This window comes from Falco rusticolus, chromosome 12 (genome assembly GCF_015220075.1).
Source record: "Falco rusticolus isolate bFalRus1 chromosome 12, bFalRus1.pri, whole genome shotgun sequence".
In the NCBI taxonomy this organism is placed as follows: domain Eukaryota; kingdom Metazoa; phylum Chordata; class Aves; order Falconiformes; family Falconidae; genus Falco; species Falco rusticolus.
In genome coordinates, this window is record NC_051198.1 from 16643050 (window position 1) to 16662322 (window position 19273).

General features: G+C 42.5%; 1 protein-coding gene across 5 annotated transcripts in view; it reads right to left on the reverse strand.

Annotated features, from left to right (window-relative positions):
• Nucleotides 1–19273, reverse strand: part of TTC7A (tetratricopeptide repeat domain 7A) — a 172098-nt gene that overhangs the window by 49482 nt on the left and 103343 nt on the right. For all 5 annotated transcript variants that reach the window (XM_037405029.1, XM_037405028.1, XM_037405026.1 and 2 more), the window contains 3 exons: nt 12959–13075; nt 8895–8992; nt 2328–2462 (listed from right to left, as the gene is read on the reverse strand). In XM_037405029.1, the coding sequence (XP_037260926.1) occupies nt 2328–2462; nt 8895–8992; nt 12959–13075 (350 nt within the window). The remainder of the gene's footprint in view (nt 1–2327; nt 2463–8894; nt 8993–12958; nt 13076–19273) is intronic.

The window sequence follows — 19273 nt, forward strand, 5'->3', positions numbered from 1 at the left end:
TTATCTAAAGGTTTATGATTCATGCTAAAAAGGTTAAAGTGTTAATGACAACAAAACCAACAATACACAAGTCATTTCCCAAAGGCAGATTAACATTTTTTCCCTTTAGATACGGGATACTGAGCTATGAAAAAGTTAGGCAACTTGCCTAGAGTCACAAGATGAGTCATCGACTGAAAAAGGACAAGTCCAGACTAAACCTGATAGAAATCTACAGCATACTGGTACAGCTCATTCATGAGCATGAAGGGACTCTGGATGCAGGTGTCAGAACGTTACGCTCATTGCCTGTTGCTTTCCCCAGATGTCAGTTTTGGGGTGAGCTGTAATGAAAAAAGCATCGGACTACCTCAACTGTTTTTAACCACACATTTCTGTTTAGTTTGTTGTTTATGAAATATCTCTGTTTTGGAAGTTACTAAGTTCTTACGAGTATACCTGCTCCTCCTTTCAGATGGGAAAGATCCTAGTACAGAGGGTCAGTGATACCCTTTTGGATTATTCCACTCACTAAGCCCACTGATCCGACCCACTTCAAAGAAGTCCTGTAATTACTCAGGCGCTGTGCTCTTCTCTGCTGAGAGTAAAGACTACCCCAAAACACCTGTGCCTCTCCTCCTCCCTCTCATCCCTAAGGATACCAGAATGCAGCAACTTCCACACTACTGAGAGAAGAGGATGGACAGTACTTCACCAAGAGCTCATTAAGCCACATCCATAACAATAACTGACTTCAGTAACGAAATTACAAAGCAGCCACAGTATGATTTTTCAGAGTATCAATCCTGATTCAAGTCCAGTTAAAAGTAAGCATGAAACAAAACAAAGATTTTAAAAATAATTAAATAGGAAAGAAAAGTTGCAGCTTATAAAAACAAATTCTATTTAAAAGAATTAACACCTTTGAGAAAGGCACTCGATTTACACTAAAAAGTAATCATAGCCATTCACAGCTAGGTCAAGCAAGCACCAGGTCTTTATTGCTTTTGTCTTTTCACACAGCAGCAAAAATTTAAACTGCCTAGAGCTATCTGCAGGATGATGGACAACAGACACCTTGACTTTCTATTACAATAAACTCCAGGTCTTTTTGCTCCCCAGCAGCCTCCTCTGCCGCCTTAAATCAGGAGCATTAACTGAATAAAGCAAAACCTTGCTAGTGATTTTGAAGCCCACAGCACATCACTGAAATCCACATACACACAAGCCATTAAGTGAACATGTGTGATTAACTTAAAGGATGATGCATTCCATAAGAAAAAATCTTTTGTACTTTAATAGTTAGTCAAATTGTAACAAAAGGAATGTCACATATAATTGGTAGGAAATGGCCCACAAAACCAGCTATAAAAATCTTTGCTGAGAAGAAAGGTGAGACTTCCAGGTTTTATGTGAGAATTGTCAATTGTACAGATTAGCTAAATGAGAATTTGAAAAGTTCTTCTGCATACAGAATAGCAAATTATCAGCAAGGTTCCAGTGGGCTCTGCATTTTTTTTTCATTGCCAACAGTTGCAGAGACATCTAAGAAGCAACCACAGCGCTCAAATGTAATTGCAGGTGCACAACTGCGTGCCCAGGCGTGGAAGAAAAGCTGTATTTCTTAGGAGCAAAACTGCAGGGTCAGAACTCTTTTTATCAGTCCTGAAATGCTGGAATGCAAATGGCAGAATGTGCTGGGCAACTGCTTCTCACCAAGTGTTCTACATAAAACCCTTTAATGAGTTTGGAGATCGCCTCTGGGTAGAGTTCCTTCTCACTGTTCTCCTTCCCCTTTATGTGCTCTGCTGTAACATCTCTACAGGAGTGTCTCAAACTGACATGCTGCTGCCCACAAGTCCTTGGGAGATTCAAACAGTCAAGGATAAAATGAGTGGAGGACTTGCTCTTTTTAATAATTTTCACTTAAACCTCAGCAAAGATTGGAAAGTTCTCAGTCTAAATAACATTTAATGCATGGTTGACCCAGTCTTATTACAGGGAAGCACACAGGAAAAGAAGAATGAAAAGAACTGTCCCTAACAACTAATATTTGTTAATGAGGAACTACCTACCCTCTTCTTTTAAAAGCATATTTTAGTGATGACTGAAGTATTCTGTATGTTATGGAAAAACAGAGGTGAGCTGAAAAATCACACTACTCCAGTATTTTCTTTGTTATATTGAATCAAGTAAGTGGTAATTCAAAAAATGGCTGGGATAGAGAGGCTGATTTTCTGCTGGAATAAGGTGATTTTCAGGTGCTGATTTCAACTACTCCATTAACACTTACGTCATCTCATTCACCACTGGAGGGAAAGAGGAACTCTAGGTGGTCCAGGACTTACCAGCTTGTAGCCAAATTTGTTCAAGAGCTGTCCACAGATGCATAGGTCCTTGCTTCATTGCGCTGCTCTGCATAGTTATTTCAGACATGGCCTGTTCCAGTCTTGATGCAGCAAGGGAGGAGGCTCGCTGTGATCCTATGGACCAAATAAACAAAATCAATAACACATTCTATACTTCTTTGGGATATTTCTTTGACTCATTCAGGAAGCAGGTCTGATTCTCCACTCACTGCATCTGTTTTATGTAATAGGAACGCCACTGAATTCTGGCATGACCAACTGCAGAACCATGTTTTATAAAAGGTTAACTTACTAAAAAAACCCCACCAAATTACCCAAGGGCTGCAGCTCAAACAAGTGAATTAAGAGACAGACATTAATATATAGTTATAAAGGTCTGCTTAGCATTCCTCAAGGAAGCAACCGTATTCTGCTCATTTGGAAAGCAGAACTCTACCATCAAGTATTTCCCACAAATACTTGCTGGTAACCCGTTTTATAAGCATGCTGTCACCACACGATTACAAAATACGGCCCACTAATGTAAAATCTTAATACAGCATTACAGAGCAGCTTGGCACCGTTCACACAGCACACACATCTCAAGTGACATCAATATTGTTCTGCTGGTTCAGAGGCAGCGTGGTTTTTCATTCAACCTTGGGGAGCAGCGCGCCCAGTGCTTCGACTACATTAACCTTTAGTGTGTGCCGTAACATTTATGCAAGAATAAAGTATTTGGCGCCCGTATCTTGGGGACAAAACATCCCATTGACACTACTCCCCAGAAGGATGCATGGGCAGAGACCATGTTTGCCAGTACAGCAGGTGAGATGACACTGGGGAGCCTGGCTGTCAGAGGGCGGTAGCAAACAAGAAGCTGTAAGATGAGATTCTGGAGTATGATTTGTCAAGCTTTGAGAAATAAGTATTGGAATGCACACAGGTGTAATGTGATGTTAAGGTTGACAAGCTCTTTCTGTGGAGAGCCGCCGTGAAGCATTACTCTTCAACCTATCCTTACAGGCCGGCCTCACAGACCGCAAGATCCCGGAGCTAAAATCCCGCTTTCCCGCACTGAGGGAGTGGCAGAGCCCAGGCACAGGTACCCTGAGGAGCCGGGAGGGCTCTGGGCATGGCAAGGGCCACAAGGGCACACAACCTGCCGCAGGGCACACGCACCAACTGGTCTGTCCCAGCGGGCCAGCACTGGAGCCTGCTGAGTTGGCCGAGCTGCACGCCCCCCTCCTCCCCGCAGCAGGCGGCCAGCAGCAGGCTGGGCAGCGGGGGCAGGGCGGGCAGCGGGGGCAGCGGGGGCAGGGCGGGCAGCGGGGGCAGGGCGGGCAGCGGCAGCCCCGGCTGAAGGGCCGCTCCCGCCCCCAGAGGCACCTGCCGCAGCCGCCGCCCCCGGCCATGGGGGAGCCGCAAGCGCAACCCCAAGCCGCAAGCTGCCGCCCGCGGGAGGTATTTGTCCCATTACCTCACCGCTAACTAATGCCATTCATTTTAAGCAGGAGAACTTCAAAACAGCCCTGCATGGCAGGGGCCTCCCACGGCTCCCTCGGAAAATGCAAATGTGCTCTTCCTAGATGCATTTCTTAAATTCCTGCGTATTTTCAAAGACATTCCTGATCTCGTGTTCCAAGAGATGACAGTGCAGTAATGTAGCAATTACAGCTTTAATGCTACAGTAAAAGCCATTCTGCTTTGCACGGAGAATTTATTATATTTAACAGTTGATTTACCAGATCCATCTTCAGCCGGTCCCCGTGCACTCGCTCTCCACTGTCCCCACCTCCACCTGGGTGCAATGTCACCAGAACTCCCAGGAATTCAACTCAGACAAGGGCTGTCTAACAAAGGGAAAGCCACCAGGCACTGACCCCCAGCCATGCAAAACACGGGCAGCTTCTCCACAGCACAGGGGCAACAAGGAAATGGCCACAGGAACAGCCAGCGATGTTCCCAGGAGTGCCGTGAAGTCAGGGCAGACCCCTTGCCTTCTAGGTTGGCAAACTTGCAAAAAAATACAGGGGCTTTTGGGATTTTGCAGTCAGCCTAACCAGATACTTACATTAGCACTGCTGATCACGGTAGCATGCTTTGAAAGCAACTTTCAGCATTACATCCCCCTGTCGAGGCAGCCCTCCTTCAGAGAGGCTTTCTGGGGCTGAGTTTCTTGCAAGTGCCCCTGCGTATGGCTGGTCTGATGCTATTAGGTGGGCACATGGGCTGCTGGTTTACTCGCATCCTGACAGAGCTCAGGGAAATCCTCTTTTCCTTGCAAGTCAATCCAAGGAGACTATGTGAGGCATCTTTGGGCATTTTGGAGAGGTTCACATGCATTGTGAGGCTGAAGAGCCACTTAGGATCTACTAAAGCATCCTTCCCTCATGAAGCAGGCTTTAGGAGAATATCACTATGAGCTACTTGTACTCAAAGGAACATGACTTAGCTGCTCCTCTTCTTTTCTTCATCAGCTGAGTAGTTGCCAAGAGGGGAAAGCCTACGATCATAGACTGATCTTGCCCAGTGCTGTGGGCTTCAATCTGCACAGCAATAAAAAGGGAACCCACGTTATTTAGCAATTTACAGCGGAGGCTCTTTGCATTTAACAGCCTTTGGCATTCCAGTCCTTTGATGTTTATTTTCTTCTCCGTTCCAGCCTACAAGGAAGCAAACCACACTAGGCAGGGACCATCCGATCCCTTCCCATCCCTGCTTGGCCTCAGACACAGATATGGTCTCCTTGTTCTAGATGCACACATGCCAGGTGAAAAGACTCTCTCCATCCCAACCCATACCTGCATATTTGCTACCGCTGTTCTTACCCATCTCTGCTGGATCGCTCACAGGAATGCTGCTTAAAGCTTGTCTGCTCAAATAAACTTTGTAAGAGACGGCCTTTGCCAGCCCTGCCCTTCTGGACTGAAAGGAGCTCAGCCACAGCTCTGAACCTCAGGCAAGCAATACGGTGACCCTGGGGGGGGGCTGAAGGCTACTGGAGCCAGAAAAGAATACACCTCTAACACACGCCGCCTCCCAAGAGAGGAGGTAGGCATGTATCGTACCAGTATCGCTCTGACCTCAGGGCAGTGGGGGCAGCCAGAAAAACTTCAAACAACATTAAAAAAAGGTCTCTGAATGTCTCATTATAAAATATCTCTTCCTAAATAAATGTAGATCTTTATATCCTAACAACAACAACAAAACCTGTCTCGCAGAACTTTAATGTCATGCCTCAAAATACATGCAAATGTTGGCATAAGAAGATATCACAGCAATTTGTTATTTTAGTGAGGTCTCTTTCTCTTTTTAACAGCTCCACTAGACAGAATATAAACTTCACATTTTACAATAAAGCTCTCCACACATTTTGGAAAGAAATCATAAAAATAACAAAACTGATTTTGTCGTGATGAGCTCTGTGCATAAGCTATATAAAATATATCTAAATAATTTTAAAGTGCTCTTCTAGCATTGTTATAAGACTAAGAAAGACCAAGTTCAATATTTTGCATCTATGAAAAAACTGCTATCAAAATAGAAATGTACCTCAGTAGATTTACTAGGCTTATAAGAAACAGAATTCCTCAGCCTAAATCACTTCAGGCAAGAGCATTATAAGATAAGACTAAATCAGAAAAAGAATGAAACAGCAAGGCAGCTGACTGATACCGGTGAATTTAGTTAGGAACACTGCTTCAGTTAGAAGAAGATGATGAAAATAAAGAGGAATTAAATCTTCCTGGCAGCAAACCTAGAATTCTGGCACAGCAAATAATCTCATTGTGGTCTAACTGAGGCAGAAGCCAGTATCAAACGTGGCCGCAGTAATCCCCCCTTCAGTGATGAGCCCAGAGATCACAGAGCGCCTGTGCGTTACAGTGATACTGCTGCACACTCCCAGGGGATTTCATGATGGAAACCAGAGCCTGTTCCAGAATGGTGGGAAAAAAAAAATCAGATCTCCTCCCTCCTTCAAAGCAGCCAGCCACAGCCGCAGCTCTGGGGAGGCACAAGGGAGAGAGGGGCTAGAGCTGTACACTCTCCAATCTCACCGCCTGCTGTCTTCAAAGGCTCCCAGCTGGGACCATAGACCCAGCTGCCTCCTTTCTGCAGATGGAAAACAGCAGCACCTAGAGCCTGCAAAGCAGCCAGCTCTGGTGAAATCAGCCAGTGCCAATCCTGCACTAATGCAGATGTACGAGCCCCATCCTTACATCCATTGTGGGTACAACCATGTTAGCACGGAAACTAGATTCTTGAAGTGGAGGAGGAATACATTTCTTGGCTAAAACCAACCTGCATTCAGTACAAATCACTTCATGTGCGTGAAAGGCTTGTTTACAGCTTGTACTTTGCATTAATTTGCTCTTTCTGGCAGGCAGTACCATGGCATAACAACATTTTATGCTGAACTACAGCTCCTCCGCTGCATGCTGGCTGCTAGAACGGGGCTAAGGGCAGGCTGGAACAGAGACCCAACCCAGGTGCTTTTTGAGGAGGGCACTACATAGAAACCAAACATGCCTGAGCTTTGCTGTGACTCTGGAAGAAGTGCTGCAGGCCTGCAGCAGAGCAGCAGGCAGGAGTGAGGTCTTAGAAGGGTGGCACAGCAGCACATCAAAACATTACAGGCTCCTGGTGACAATTTGGTCTCAAAATCTCAAACCATGCTGTGAAGTGGATGTAGCCCAAACCTCACCACACTCTTTTCCCCAGACAACTACAAAGCAAGGCAATGAATCTCCAGAAGAGCATGGAATCCACATCCAGAATGCCTTTTACATGCCACTAAGCACCAGCTAGAGCTGAAGGGGCAGGGATCAGTCCAGGCACAGCCTCACAGTCTAGGCACCATAAGCCACTTGCTATTTCAGCAGCACAGTGGGAATTGGACTGATAACAAAAGTACTGTGGGAAATAATATTTTTGGGTTTTCATTGCTTTCCTAGTAATGCCTAGTGGCTGATGGACTCTGCAAACTACCAAACCATTTTCATATATTCACTGAAACTGAAAGTCCAATTCACTGCCCAGCATCAGGGATGATAGGATATATTTCACAAATCTTCACATTTATGTACAAGTGATGACTATCCTCAATGATTCTGCATCACCAGGAAGCTTTCACATCATATCCACTCCCTTTTCCAGATTAATTTTTAATATGCCAAACAACACATATTTAGTATATCCTCTTCATCTATCTGTGCTGAATTTGGCCTGTTCTCTTTAATTAAGCCAAAGACTATGGAACACTGCCACATAAACAATGAGAAAAAGGACCTATACAAAATAGAGACTCATCTCACCAAAGGGTAACAAAAGAGAAATAAACAGATTAAAAATTGCATAAATATGTGCGTATATAATCAGTAAGATTACAATGTCATAAATATAAACCTTAAGGGTTTAACACTACAAACAAAAGAGCAGAAAGGCTGAATAATGTTTTGACATTTGAATGTTTGTATGCTCAAGATCTAACCTTGCAATACTTTTTAACTATTGGTGGGTGTAAATGCAGGTTAAACACACATAATACAAGTTACGTACTTGACATGTAAGAACTTGTCCTCCATCTCAGCCGTATAAGCTGAGCATGTCAATTCAGTTTTACAAGTTCCAAGTGTTCCTGATTAAGACTCAGATAGACAAACCTAATTCCCTAGCCCCAAAGCATGAGACTTGTTAGCGTTATGTGTGCTGTTTTTTTTAATTAAGCTTTTATATTCTTCTTGTCCAATTTTTGAGTCTGTGAGGCCTTTTTCTTTTTTTTCTTCTTTTTTTTTTTTTCTTCTATATCCAGAATGGTAGAAAGTTGCTTCTCTGATAAAACCCTACAGGTTAAAACACAAGTTTCTCACATAATCATCTGATTCTGAGAGCTCGAGTTTTAAAGGAAGCACCAAGTATCACGAGACTTCTGATAAAAATCACAAGTCAGCAGCACACTCTGAAAGCTTCCTTTCCCCCTCCTGCCAAGATCAGCTTTGATGTCTCAGTTATTTCCATCTGATTATATCTGTTACTGTGAACTTGTATTTACCATGTAATAAAGCATCACAAGGTTTATGTACAAATCCCAAAGCAAATCATCCTCTAATAGGAATTCACACTCTCGCTCAGCTTTCCAAACCCACAATAATAGCTGGCTTGATCAGGACATCTAAATACGATTAAAATTGGGGGGGGGGGGGGGGGGGCGGCAGGGAGAAGAGGGGGGCAGGGAAGACTGAATTATACAGTTCTTGCAGAAGCATTACATGGGAGCTCATTACACCTTTCATGCTCATCTCAGAGAGCTTTGTAAAAGAAAGCAGGAATTCTTTGTTTTAGGCATGTAGAAGCCAAGGTACAGACAAACCACGGTGACACGTTCTGCAGCAGAGATGGCCCTGGAAACAGATATGGACCTCTTTGACCACCAGCCCAACAACGTACACAAGCATGCATGCAGCCCTACTGCTGCACCCCAACCCCCTTTGCTGAAGAAAATGAAAGTTCTCTCTCACAAAAGCATACATTTAGGATGGGAAAGCACAGATCTTGTTTCCTCACCAGAATCGGTATCATGAGCATCTGGGAGTGTGAGATGCAGTCCATTATGCTTTTTGATCACTGGTGTTTCGGTCACACTACTTCCTTTCTCAGAGCCACTGTAAAGAAACAAAACTGTGTTACCTGGCCATCTTTCAGCAGAGAGACAATGTTCCCCTCGAAGCAGGCAATAGTTTTGTCTAGCTGCCACTGGAACTGAAAACTCAAGCTTTAACTGTCGCAGGCTGGCAGCTTCTTGAATGTGCTGTTCTACACCCCCACGCTGCCAACGGACAGGCAGCTCAGAGAGACAGTGCACAGCAAGGGTTGCAGGGCTCATGCCAGTATCAGTTTATTTGGCTGTTGCAAACCACTGGACAAGGAACATGTTGGCAGCTAGAAGCCAGACCAGAGGAAGCCAACCAGCAGCCCCAAACCCAGGAAGAACCACCATCCCTTGGTCTTGCCTGCAGAAGGATTTGTTCACAGCTCTGTTGTGCGGATCCTTTTGAAACAGACCAATTACCACCTTCCACCCAAGTGCTAACTTTTCATTTCAAAGGGATTATTTTCTCCTGTTCCACCTTTGTTCTGTTGAAACAGAGGAGGAAGATAAAAGCTACCACACAGCACCACTTTATGAAAGAAGGACTATCTGGTCTGCTCTTCTACTACACTTCTGTCCTCACAGGAAAGGGAATCTCAAAAAAAACCCACCCAAAATCATGTGCCCAACAACAACAAAAAAATAATCACTTAATGCAGATCTTCTGAGCCTTCCTGTCACCCCATGGTGACATGATGACATCATGACCCCATCCCCCCAGGATTAGATAGTGATATCTCCTCTCATCACCCAGTAAGGGACAAAATATCAAAAGGAGAAGTGACTGCCTGGTTACTTTCTCTGGTACATTTCCAAGCCTGCAGCTCAGCCTTTGGAGAACGTTCCTCCCAGGAAACAAGCTGTGACAGAATCATGATTGCTGTGGATGCCCCATCTTCCAGTCTCATCAGTCCTGTGGTAGGGATTGCACAGGATTCCCTTGAATTGGCATTTATCTAGCAAAAGAATTAGCTTGGGACTGCTACTTGTTTTAAACATGATTGTTCTGTTATCACAGAAAACAACAGTGAAAGATAAAACAAGTCTTGTCCTTCCCTGCTAACAATCTAGGACTGAAAGGCACTTAGTGTTCTTCATCATAGTGGTAATCACATTTACAGTAGCTAATTAACCTTTTACTTACTGTTTCTATTAATGGACTCTGAATTCTCGGACATTTGAGTGTTTGCATAAATCTCCAGCCTTGACTGGGTCTCCCCATCTTCCATACTGGTTTCCACAATGATACCCCCCATTTGAGACTATTGTGTGGTGACAGATACAGGGGAAAATTAAATTCTGTCCTGTGCCCCAGCCTAATCCAGCCAGGATTAACACAAGCGTAGGTGCCCTGGCTGGGGGCTGCTGGTGGAACCGTAGGGGCATTTCTGTCTTACTGGTGTGTTGCGTATGCAGGAACGTGGCAGCTGCACTTCAAAATACTACTCCCATGAGGCGAGCGCTGCTTTGGTGCGGCGGTCATCACCACCAAGGCACTATTCACACTGGCTTACACGCTATACTCTTACACAAAGGAGGGGTGAGTAGATGGGTGGATGGCATAAGGCTGACCACAGCAAAAACTGACTCCAGGAAAGCAGCATTCGGAGAAAGCTTGATCAGATGCCTTCAGTTAACAGAACGCACCTCAGTGCAGTCAACAGCATGGCCTTTTCACTGGGAAAAGAGACTGAAAAATCCCAGCCGAAAAACCGAGTGCACTGTGCAAAACAGCCACTCCCAATGGCTTTATCCGTCACCCTGGAGAAGGGCTGAAAACTAACTACTCCTTCAAAGTTGCAGTACGAGGCCTTCAGCCAAGAAAGCTTTTCCATGCACCACAGAAGGGACAGTAGCCAGATGATTTGCCTTCCGCATACAGCACTGGAAAGGCTGACAGTGGGACACGTTGCCACTCCGCTGCCCATGTTTTTAAAGAGGTAGTTGAGACAGTGGATAAGATGGTGAGAAAAACTGCTGAAGGGAACACTTGGTTGTAAAAGACTGCAGAGGCACCAGTTTATCAGAGAGAAGACAAGAGGGGACTTCAGCATGGCACATGAATAGCTGCCTGGGGAGAACGTGCTGGGCCCTGAAAGACTCTTAAACCTAGCAAAGTCATAGTAAGTTTGCAAAGCCAGGAAATGTGGGCCACACAAAAGCAGCCAAATGTAATTAAAGTGCAATAAACAGGTGATTTAACTGCTGATTGAACTAGTAAAGAGTATTGGGTGCAACAGCTCTCAACTTTATATAAATACAGGCTTCTCTTTTCCAAGAGGCCCTAAAAATGCCTGCGCCCAAGTCTCAGTGATAAGAATTCCCTCCAAGTTCCTTTGCAAGCCCAACCCGGAATATTTTACATATTTGTTAGCTCATACTGCTGCAACTTGCTTAATACAAAGGGGCTTCCTAGGTCATTGAATCCAGTCTAAAACTGCAGGTACCAAGTTCGTTCTTGTTACCTTTCAGGCAATGCTTCACAATAGAAAATACAACTTTTTTGGGGGGGAAAGCCAAACAGTCCCACTGGGAATAGCAGTGAAATACACATTGGAGTTCCTAAAAGCAAACGCAAAGCAATTTGTTTTGTTTAGGCTTCTATGGCTAAAGCTTATCAAAAGCCTCTAAAAGCTATTGCATCTCGGGTTTTTAAGTATAACAGCCAAAGCACAGCTTGGGATCCGAATGCAGTCCAAATGGCTGAACTATTTATTTATGTGTTTTCCAATGTACTCTCTTCAGTCGCAGGCTTACAGCCCCCCTCCCCCGCAAGAGTAAATCTTAGTTATATTGTTCAGTGTGGATTTGATCAGCTTCATGAGGACTACTCATGGGTATAAAGATTATTCATGTGAGAGGTACACGATTGAATTCTTAGCTAAAAAGCCTAAGGCCTAAGGAAATCAATGATTCCAGCCTGTAAGAGACCATTTCTCTGCTGCTATGTAAATATCTTGATTTTTGTGTTTGGTCTGCTGCTCATTAGCTAAACCAACAAGGAATTACTAATAATCCCTCAAGGACGACTTGTATATAGACATGCATCATTCTGTACATATGCTTCTGGTGTTTATAAAGCTTATGTAAATGCGTACAGAGATTGGGGAGCAATACAAGCTTCATCAGTCTCCTGTCATGACTGTTGCCACCAAGCATGCCGTCCTTCCCATCAAACACAACCTCTATGGACATTACAGGTTAGAGATAAGTATAGGCTTGGGATAACATTCCCAAGACAATTGTACAGTGGTATCATGACTAGGACAATATCCAAAGGGCGTGGGAAGACAGAAAACCCAACCTGGAAACTTCTACACTTTCTAAACTTTTCTTTTTGGAGGCAAAGCAGATGAGAGGGAAGGAATGAAGAGGGAACCTAGCACTGCTTAAATGCAGATTTACTAGGACAAAGGAAGGGAGAAAGATGCTACATCCTTCACTCCTTTCCTTGCCCAGTTAGCACCAGGCTGTGCAACCAGCATGCAACCACAGCATATGATAGTGTTGGCTGTGTGCCTTTCCTTGGCTTACTCAGTTCAGGACTGTGTCACCCCCCACACATTCCTGGGTGGTGCCAACTACTGCAGACTGTGAACAATAGCTGGTGGATGCTCAGCAATATTAGGGAAAAAAAATCATAAATCTACCCTCCGTTCTGGATATCTGAATATGGATAGAGGTGTTTAGACATTCAGATCAATACCTTTTGGTTCAACCTGCTTCTTCAATCTTAAAAATCTTGAGGTTTTGTTTTGTTGGGGGTTTTTTGTTGTTTTGTGGGGTTTTTTTTAAGTCATGGCTATTAAAATCTTGCCTTTTTTTTTAATCACAGCTTGAAATATTACTTATGTGTCTTTTTAAACAGTACTGTTTATTACTGTTTTTGCAAAATAACGTAGGTATCTAGACAATTAAAGAAGATGACTACACCTTCATTATGAAATCTGAACTTGTTAACACAACAGAAAAAGCCTACCTGTGCTGTAAAGCATTAAATACCATCTGCCACATCTGCAACATATGTCTGCATGTCACCAGAGCCTCTTCAGGTCCTTTGTGTATCCATTCCAGTTTTACTTTGGTGAAGAGTAAGCTGCAAGATGAAAAAGAACAACTTCTATTTTATTGACATCTCATAAATGTGGAGAATCAGTACCATTCTAGCGAGATCCTGGCACCCAGCATTTTTACTTGCTTTGTATGTGCAGCAATAAAAGAAAACACTGTAGCACAAAACATTTCATATGGCTCAACTTTGATTCCTCACAAGGAGATGAGAGGATTAACAATATTCCTCAGCTGCAGTCCAATTTGCGTCACAAAGCTGGCAGGACAGTGTTAAAAGCAATGCACTGCAAAGCTAACAAGGTGAAACACAGAGTCACTCTCATTTTATTTTGGACAGCATTGAAAACAGAATAAAAAGGAATTGCCATAATACATATGCCAGACTGTTTTCTTAGTCTGGCATCTTCTTATAGCACTGGCTTATATAATACATTTCAGACAAAACCCCCAACACACTTAATATATGCAGATAATTATGTAATGCCTCACAGGAAGGAATTGCTTTTTCTTAACCCCAGCTGGCAACCATCTCGTGCCCCCAGGCAAGGCAGCTGATAGCCCCTGTACATTCTTGTTCTAGGTAGCGTAACTGCTGCTACTATTCTTATACCTAGAGAATACGAATATGTACTTGCATAGAACACTGGAATTCAGCAGTATTAGGTCAAGCAGAGGTTAGAAGACAGATTTGGCAATGACACAACCTACCTCTTGCTGCTAGTGTAGCTTTTAAAACCGTCCTTCACAACACCCACTTTTGGGGTTTTTTTTAATTGCTAAGATGATTTAATTTATTTCTTATTTACTAATGTAAATTTACTTATCTGCTTTGATGCTTTCATGAAGTCCAAGATCTACACATTTTGAATTGGCTCAATATGGCTAGTGATTAATCCACTGTATAGCACATACACACATGCACACAACCTTAACAGTTGAATGCTAAAAATCCTAAAAGCTGCTTTGTCAATGTGATTTGCAGGCTCCTGGGGAATTCAAACAACTTCAGAAAGAGACAAAGGCAACTGCATAGATGATGTTAGAGAAAACTTTGCAGCTGAATAAGAGATCTTTCATTTGCAGTAATAAGAAATCTGCAGCTGACTCTGTGGTGCATATCTACCAAAATGCACTAAAACGGCAGTCCCATTCTGAACTAACAAACATTAGTGGGTTTCTGGGTGGAGGGTTGTATGGGTGTGCGTGCTCTATCAACTGCTATAGGGAAGTCTGCTCATGGCTGCTGCTACAGCTTGACCTCACAGGACAAGCATTCAACTAAACTCCCCAGGCACAAACTTAGGCTAGGAAAGAAAGATCAAGTTTTATAATCAAGGGAATTTGTCTTTGTCCTTTACTATTTTATATCCCTACTGTATGTTTACCTTTGATTTTCTTGTTACTCATCTGAGCAAAACAAATACTAATAAAAACATTCCCTGCTTTCAGAGATGCTGACCCCCTAACTGAAAGGGAGTGCCCTTATGATGATTCAGGTAGTTATTTTTGGTTAGATCCATGGACTAATCAAAAATTCTGCTGGGACAAAGAATATCACAGTCAACACACTCTTAATAGAAACGAGACTGAATTCAAAGGACTGGTTAGCAATGGGAACTGGCCGGTGATGCATGCTGCTCTGTATCCCTTACTTGACTGGGCTCACAGGAACAAAGCTTGTTTTAATGCGAAATAATATAAAATCAAACACCTACGAGCAAGGAACAGATATAACACTAGAGAGATGGGAGGTTATACCCCGGAGTGCAATGGTGTTATAAAAGATAGCTTCATGAATGTGAAGTTCCTGAACAACAATCCAGTTAAGAGGTCAAGCAACCCTTAGCATCCATATACAGAAGCACAATCAAGTAGGAGCTGGAAGATGCGGTTATTCCTGTCCACAGCATCAGCAAGACTCTTACTACAATCCTGTTTCTAGTTCCTGCTCTTTAACTCCAGAAGACACCTAAAAATGGGATGAGGTTCAGAGAAAGATTATGCAGGTGATCTTAAGCCTGTGATAAAAGACATTTTTCTGTAGCCCTCAGAAGTTCAGTTTATTTGGTTTAACTAAGAAGCAGGGAAGAAATTATTTTGCCCAAGACTGCAAGCACCCACATGAAGTATATGATTGAGTCTTTGATCTAAAAGAAAAGGTATCAGAAAATCCAAGCATTTGTTGAAAGCTGAAACCAGTCAAATGGAGATGTGTAAGTAAATGCAGACATATAACTATCAAAGAAAAGAATCTATGCAGCAACTACATTGTGTGCCCAGTAAATTCTGTAGTCTTTAAAGCCTTTCAGCAAGAAAGGACAACATCTGGAAAGGAATGGTAATCCACAAACAGAAGCTATGGCTTTGATGCAAGGCTTATGAGAGAGCTTCCTCGGACTGCGCTCTGCAGAGGGGTGAGACTGCATTGCCACCTTCATTCTGGCAATTGCTCTACTAAAAATATTCTACTCATCCAAGAAACAAGCACATTGAACAATCTATGCTATTGTAAGCATACAGAGTATTTTTTTAAACCACTATAAACTTTAAAAATCAAAGACCAGCAAAAGCACTGTACAATCCTCCTTGCAGCAGAGGAGTGGTGGTCAAAGAGCCTGAAGCCTCGAGAACAGTCTGTTACATCCCTGAATAACTCCATGCTTTTGAACGCTGCAAGGTACCACTCCAATATTAATGAAATACAAAAATATAGGAAAGAAGAATCTGTTATACACATAAGGGTTATAGTAAGGGTTCCTTCTCCCTTTCACATTAGTAGGCATACAGACAGCTTAGTTATCAGCAGGCAATTACAATCACTACACAGTGTATTTAAACATTAAAAAGACAAACACATCAAGTTCTTCTCTCCATCACTCTGCTGTTTACTGCTTACATTCAACTTCGGATGAAGACTCAATGTTCCATCTCAGGAGAGAGATAACAACTAGTGAAACAGGAAAAAAGCAAATCTCTCGCACAAACATAACAAAGGCTCAGCACAACATTATCACTAGTCATACAGCACACAAAGGTTAAAAAACCCCCACATGCAAATCCAACAACTGTCTCTGCGGTGCAACACTACCAGATCCCAGAGATACCATGCACTGTTAGCTGTTGTGGTAATTCACCTTTGGAATAGTGCTGCTCACGTTATCATGTAATGATATAGCGAAGCAAACCAAAAGGCAAATAGGAAGAATGTAAGGGGCAAAAGGAATCAAACCATACTGACAGCAGTAGTAAACAATGCAATTAAACATGATAATTAGAAGATGGAAATACAAACAGAACATTAGGCTGTGCTATACATTATTTGCATTTCTCAGCTTCTAATAAGTTTTTTAACAGCAAAACCAGACAAATAAAAATACAGGAAAACCACTGAAGTGATGTAGTATCACTTATCTTCAGCTTATCATTTTATTACCGAGACAGCACTCTTCCTACAAATAAATCTAATGAGTACTGTGTCATATCAGTGTCTGTGCACAACTCTCGGGCATAAACAAAAATTATGTATGCACAGATCTCACCTTATTATATTTTCTTAATATCGTTTTACTGTACTTTTGTATGATGCTTGCGGTATTAAGCAGAGCAAGCTCCTAAAGAGATTCAACATATAAAAATAGCCCCAAGTTTATTAATACAGTCGTTGGTAATTCTGTTAGCCTCTGAAAATGAAAACAGATTTGGGCTAAAGCAAACATACAAACTGCTACTACATAGGCACAGAAAGAGAGAGTGAAAAATCCACAAACCATTCTTGTAATTTGTATAATTTCAAGGACAGTAACAATGGAATATAACCACTGCTCACTCTTGACACCAGAGTCTAAGCTCCTGCTCAGAAGAGGTCTTCTTTTATCATGCATGTGAACAGTATGCAAAAGGCTTCTATTCCCTGATGTACCGTCCCTTTACAAGCAAATTTACTTATCTATCACAGTAACTTTAACTCTGGGAAATAAAAGTCTGCATACAGTTGACTTTGATGAGATATGAAGCTCTGAAAATTCAAAATTAGTTTTCCCAGGTATCAAAATTCCAGTAGTATAAATGATAAATATCAGTTTTATGTGCCATGCATTGACAAAGTAAGGATTGGAATACTGGAAGGCCTATGCAAATTTTCAGTAGCAAGCAAGCTACTTCGGTTGGTTTCAGAAGGTGTTCAATATTTGTTTTCATGAAGACTGATTTGAGCTGCTGATACTCACCATGTCTCAAGGCCTGGCCAAAAACACCTACCCAGCCCTCCTGAGTGCCTTCTAATCTCAAAGGCTGAGCATTTAGCCATGTAAGTTCTTTAATATTACCCATGATGAAAAAAGGCAGCTCTTTCCTATCATTGACAATCCAATTCCTTAGGTTTAATAGTTAATACTTATTATCAGACGGCTTCATGTACGCATATGGTATACTATAAATGCTTATGAGCACATCTCTGGAAGAAGTTGTAAGTCGCTACGTTTAGTAATAGCCTATTGACTACTTTATGGATGCTCTAGGACTATACAAGCATTTATTAATCAGTTAATTATTGGGACTTTAAAAAGTTGCTTTAAAATGGAGCTTTTAGTATCAAATGTAGCCCTTTAACTACACATTTATACAGCATCACAATGGGATCTCTGTGCCTTATCATCTGACAAGCAATAAATAATGCTAGTACTATAACAAACAATAACACATTCCACTCCTTTCAAGATTGAGAGACCAAATTAGGAATAATGAGTATTACGTAGTCATTTAGTTATATGTTTTGCCATTAACTGGCTCCTTACAACCCCTCCAGTTTTTCAGAGCTTGTCAGCAGCTGCTCAGAGATCTGCATATCTTCGAGCTTTACCAGATCAGGGCCATCATTCCCCAAAGTCTTTCATTATTTACCCAGATTTGCCTGCCGACACACACAGCTGCTGGGTTATTTTGGATTTTGAATACAAAAGGAAACCTAACAAAACACCAAAAGCAGCAGCAATATGTCCCAATTCACAGAGACAATTGTGTACATTAGCATGAGGATACTGAACTTCTGCAACTAATATGTGTACTTTGTTTCATTAAATGACAGGATGCATGTGCCTGTTTGTTTGTGTGTGTTTACAGACATTTGCCTGGAGAGAGAAACCAGAATCCTAGTCACAGCGCCGAGGACAGCAAATGCACTTTATCCAATGACTGATTGATGGGGTGCTGGAGCAGCATCCAAGTGGCACTGGACAGCAGAGACCAGCTGACCCTCCCACCTCTTCGAAACCCAGATAAATGTTCCACACCAGCTCCAACGAAAAACAGGGGGATGCCACAACCTGGATGGGTAGACAGCCTGAGGATAGTCTTTGAGGAACTGGGAGCCAAGGATTAAAACCCCAAAACTTTGATCACTGAACTCTTGAATTAGTTTCCTCCCCTTTAAGGTAACAGATGCAAAAGCAGGATACAGGTGGATACAGGACATAGGCTGATCTAACAGAGCAGGAAACAGGATGGAGGAGATAAGGAGAATGATCAAAGTTCCGGGATGTTTTTGATATATGGAGGTAGTAAACAAACTTCGCCTGAAAAAGAGGCTGAGGGAAGAGAGAGCAGATGTATAAAATCATTAATAGCATGAAGAAGATCAGGAAATCAAAACGGTCTGTGTTGTTTCAATGAAAGAAGTAAGAAATATCCAATAAAGCAATCAAACAGTGGATTTGAAATGCCAAATGAAGTGCTTTTTCATACAACACAAAAGTAAAGTGCAAAACTGCTACAGGATGTTCTGAAGCAGACACATAAATAGGTTCAAAAAGGGATTAGATAAATTCACGGATGACAGGCCTATCAGGGGCATTAAACACAACCTAACAGAACCTCTAGCTCCAAAAGCCTCTGAACCACTCAGCTGACAGAATCGGGGATGATATATGAGGGGTAGGATCACCCTGCTGCTGTGTTTCTACATGCTTCTCCCTGTGCATTCACCAGATGCGCTGCTGAACCAGAGAAGCCCTTAGTTTGATCAAGAATGGCCACTCGTTACATTTTGATACAGCAGAAACATGATTGCAGCCTGTGTTCTTTTCATAACCCAGATTGTCTGGTCTTGTTTCATCTGCCAGTATGAGAGGACAGCGTATCTGCAGCTGTAGTATCTTCACAGCAAATTAGCTGCTCAGTTTATCAGTTGCTGAGTTTAGCTTCAGTGGTGAGTCACCTGTACAAGCCA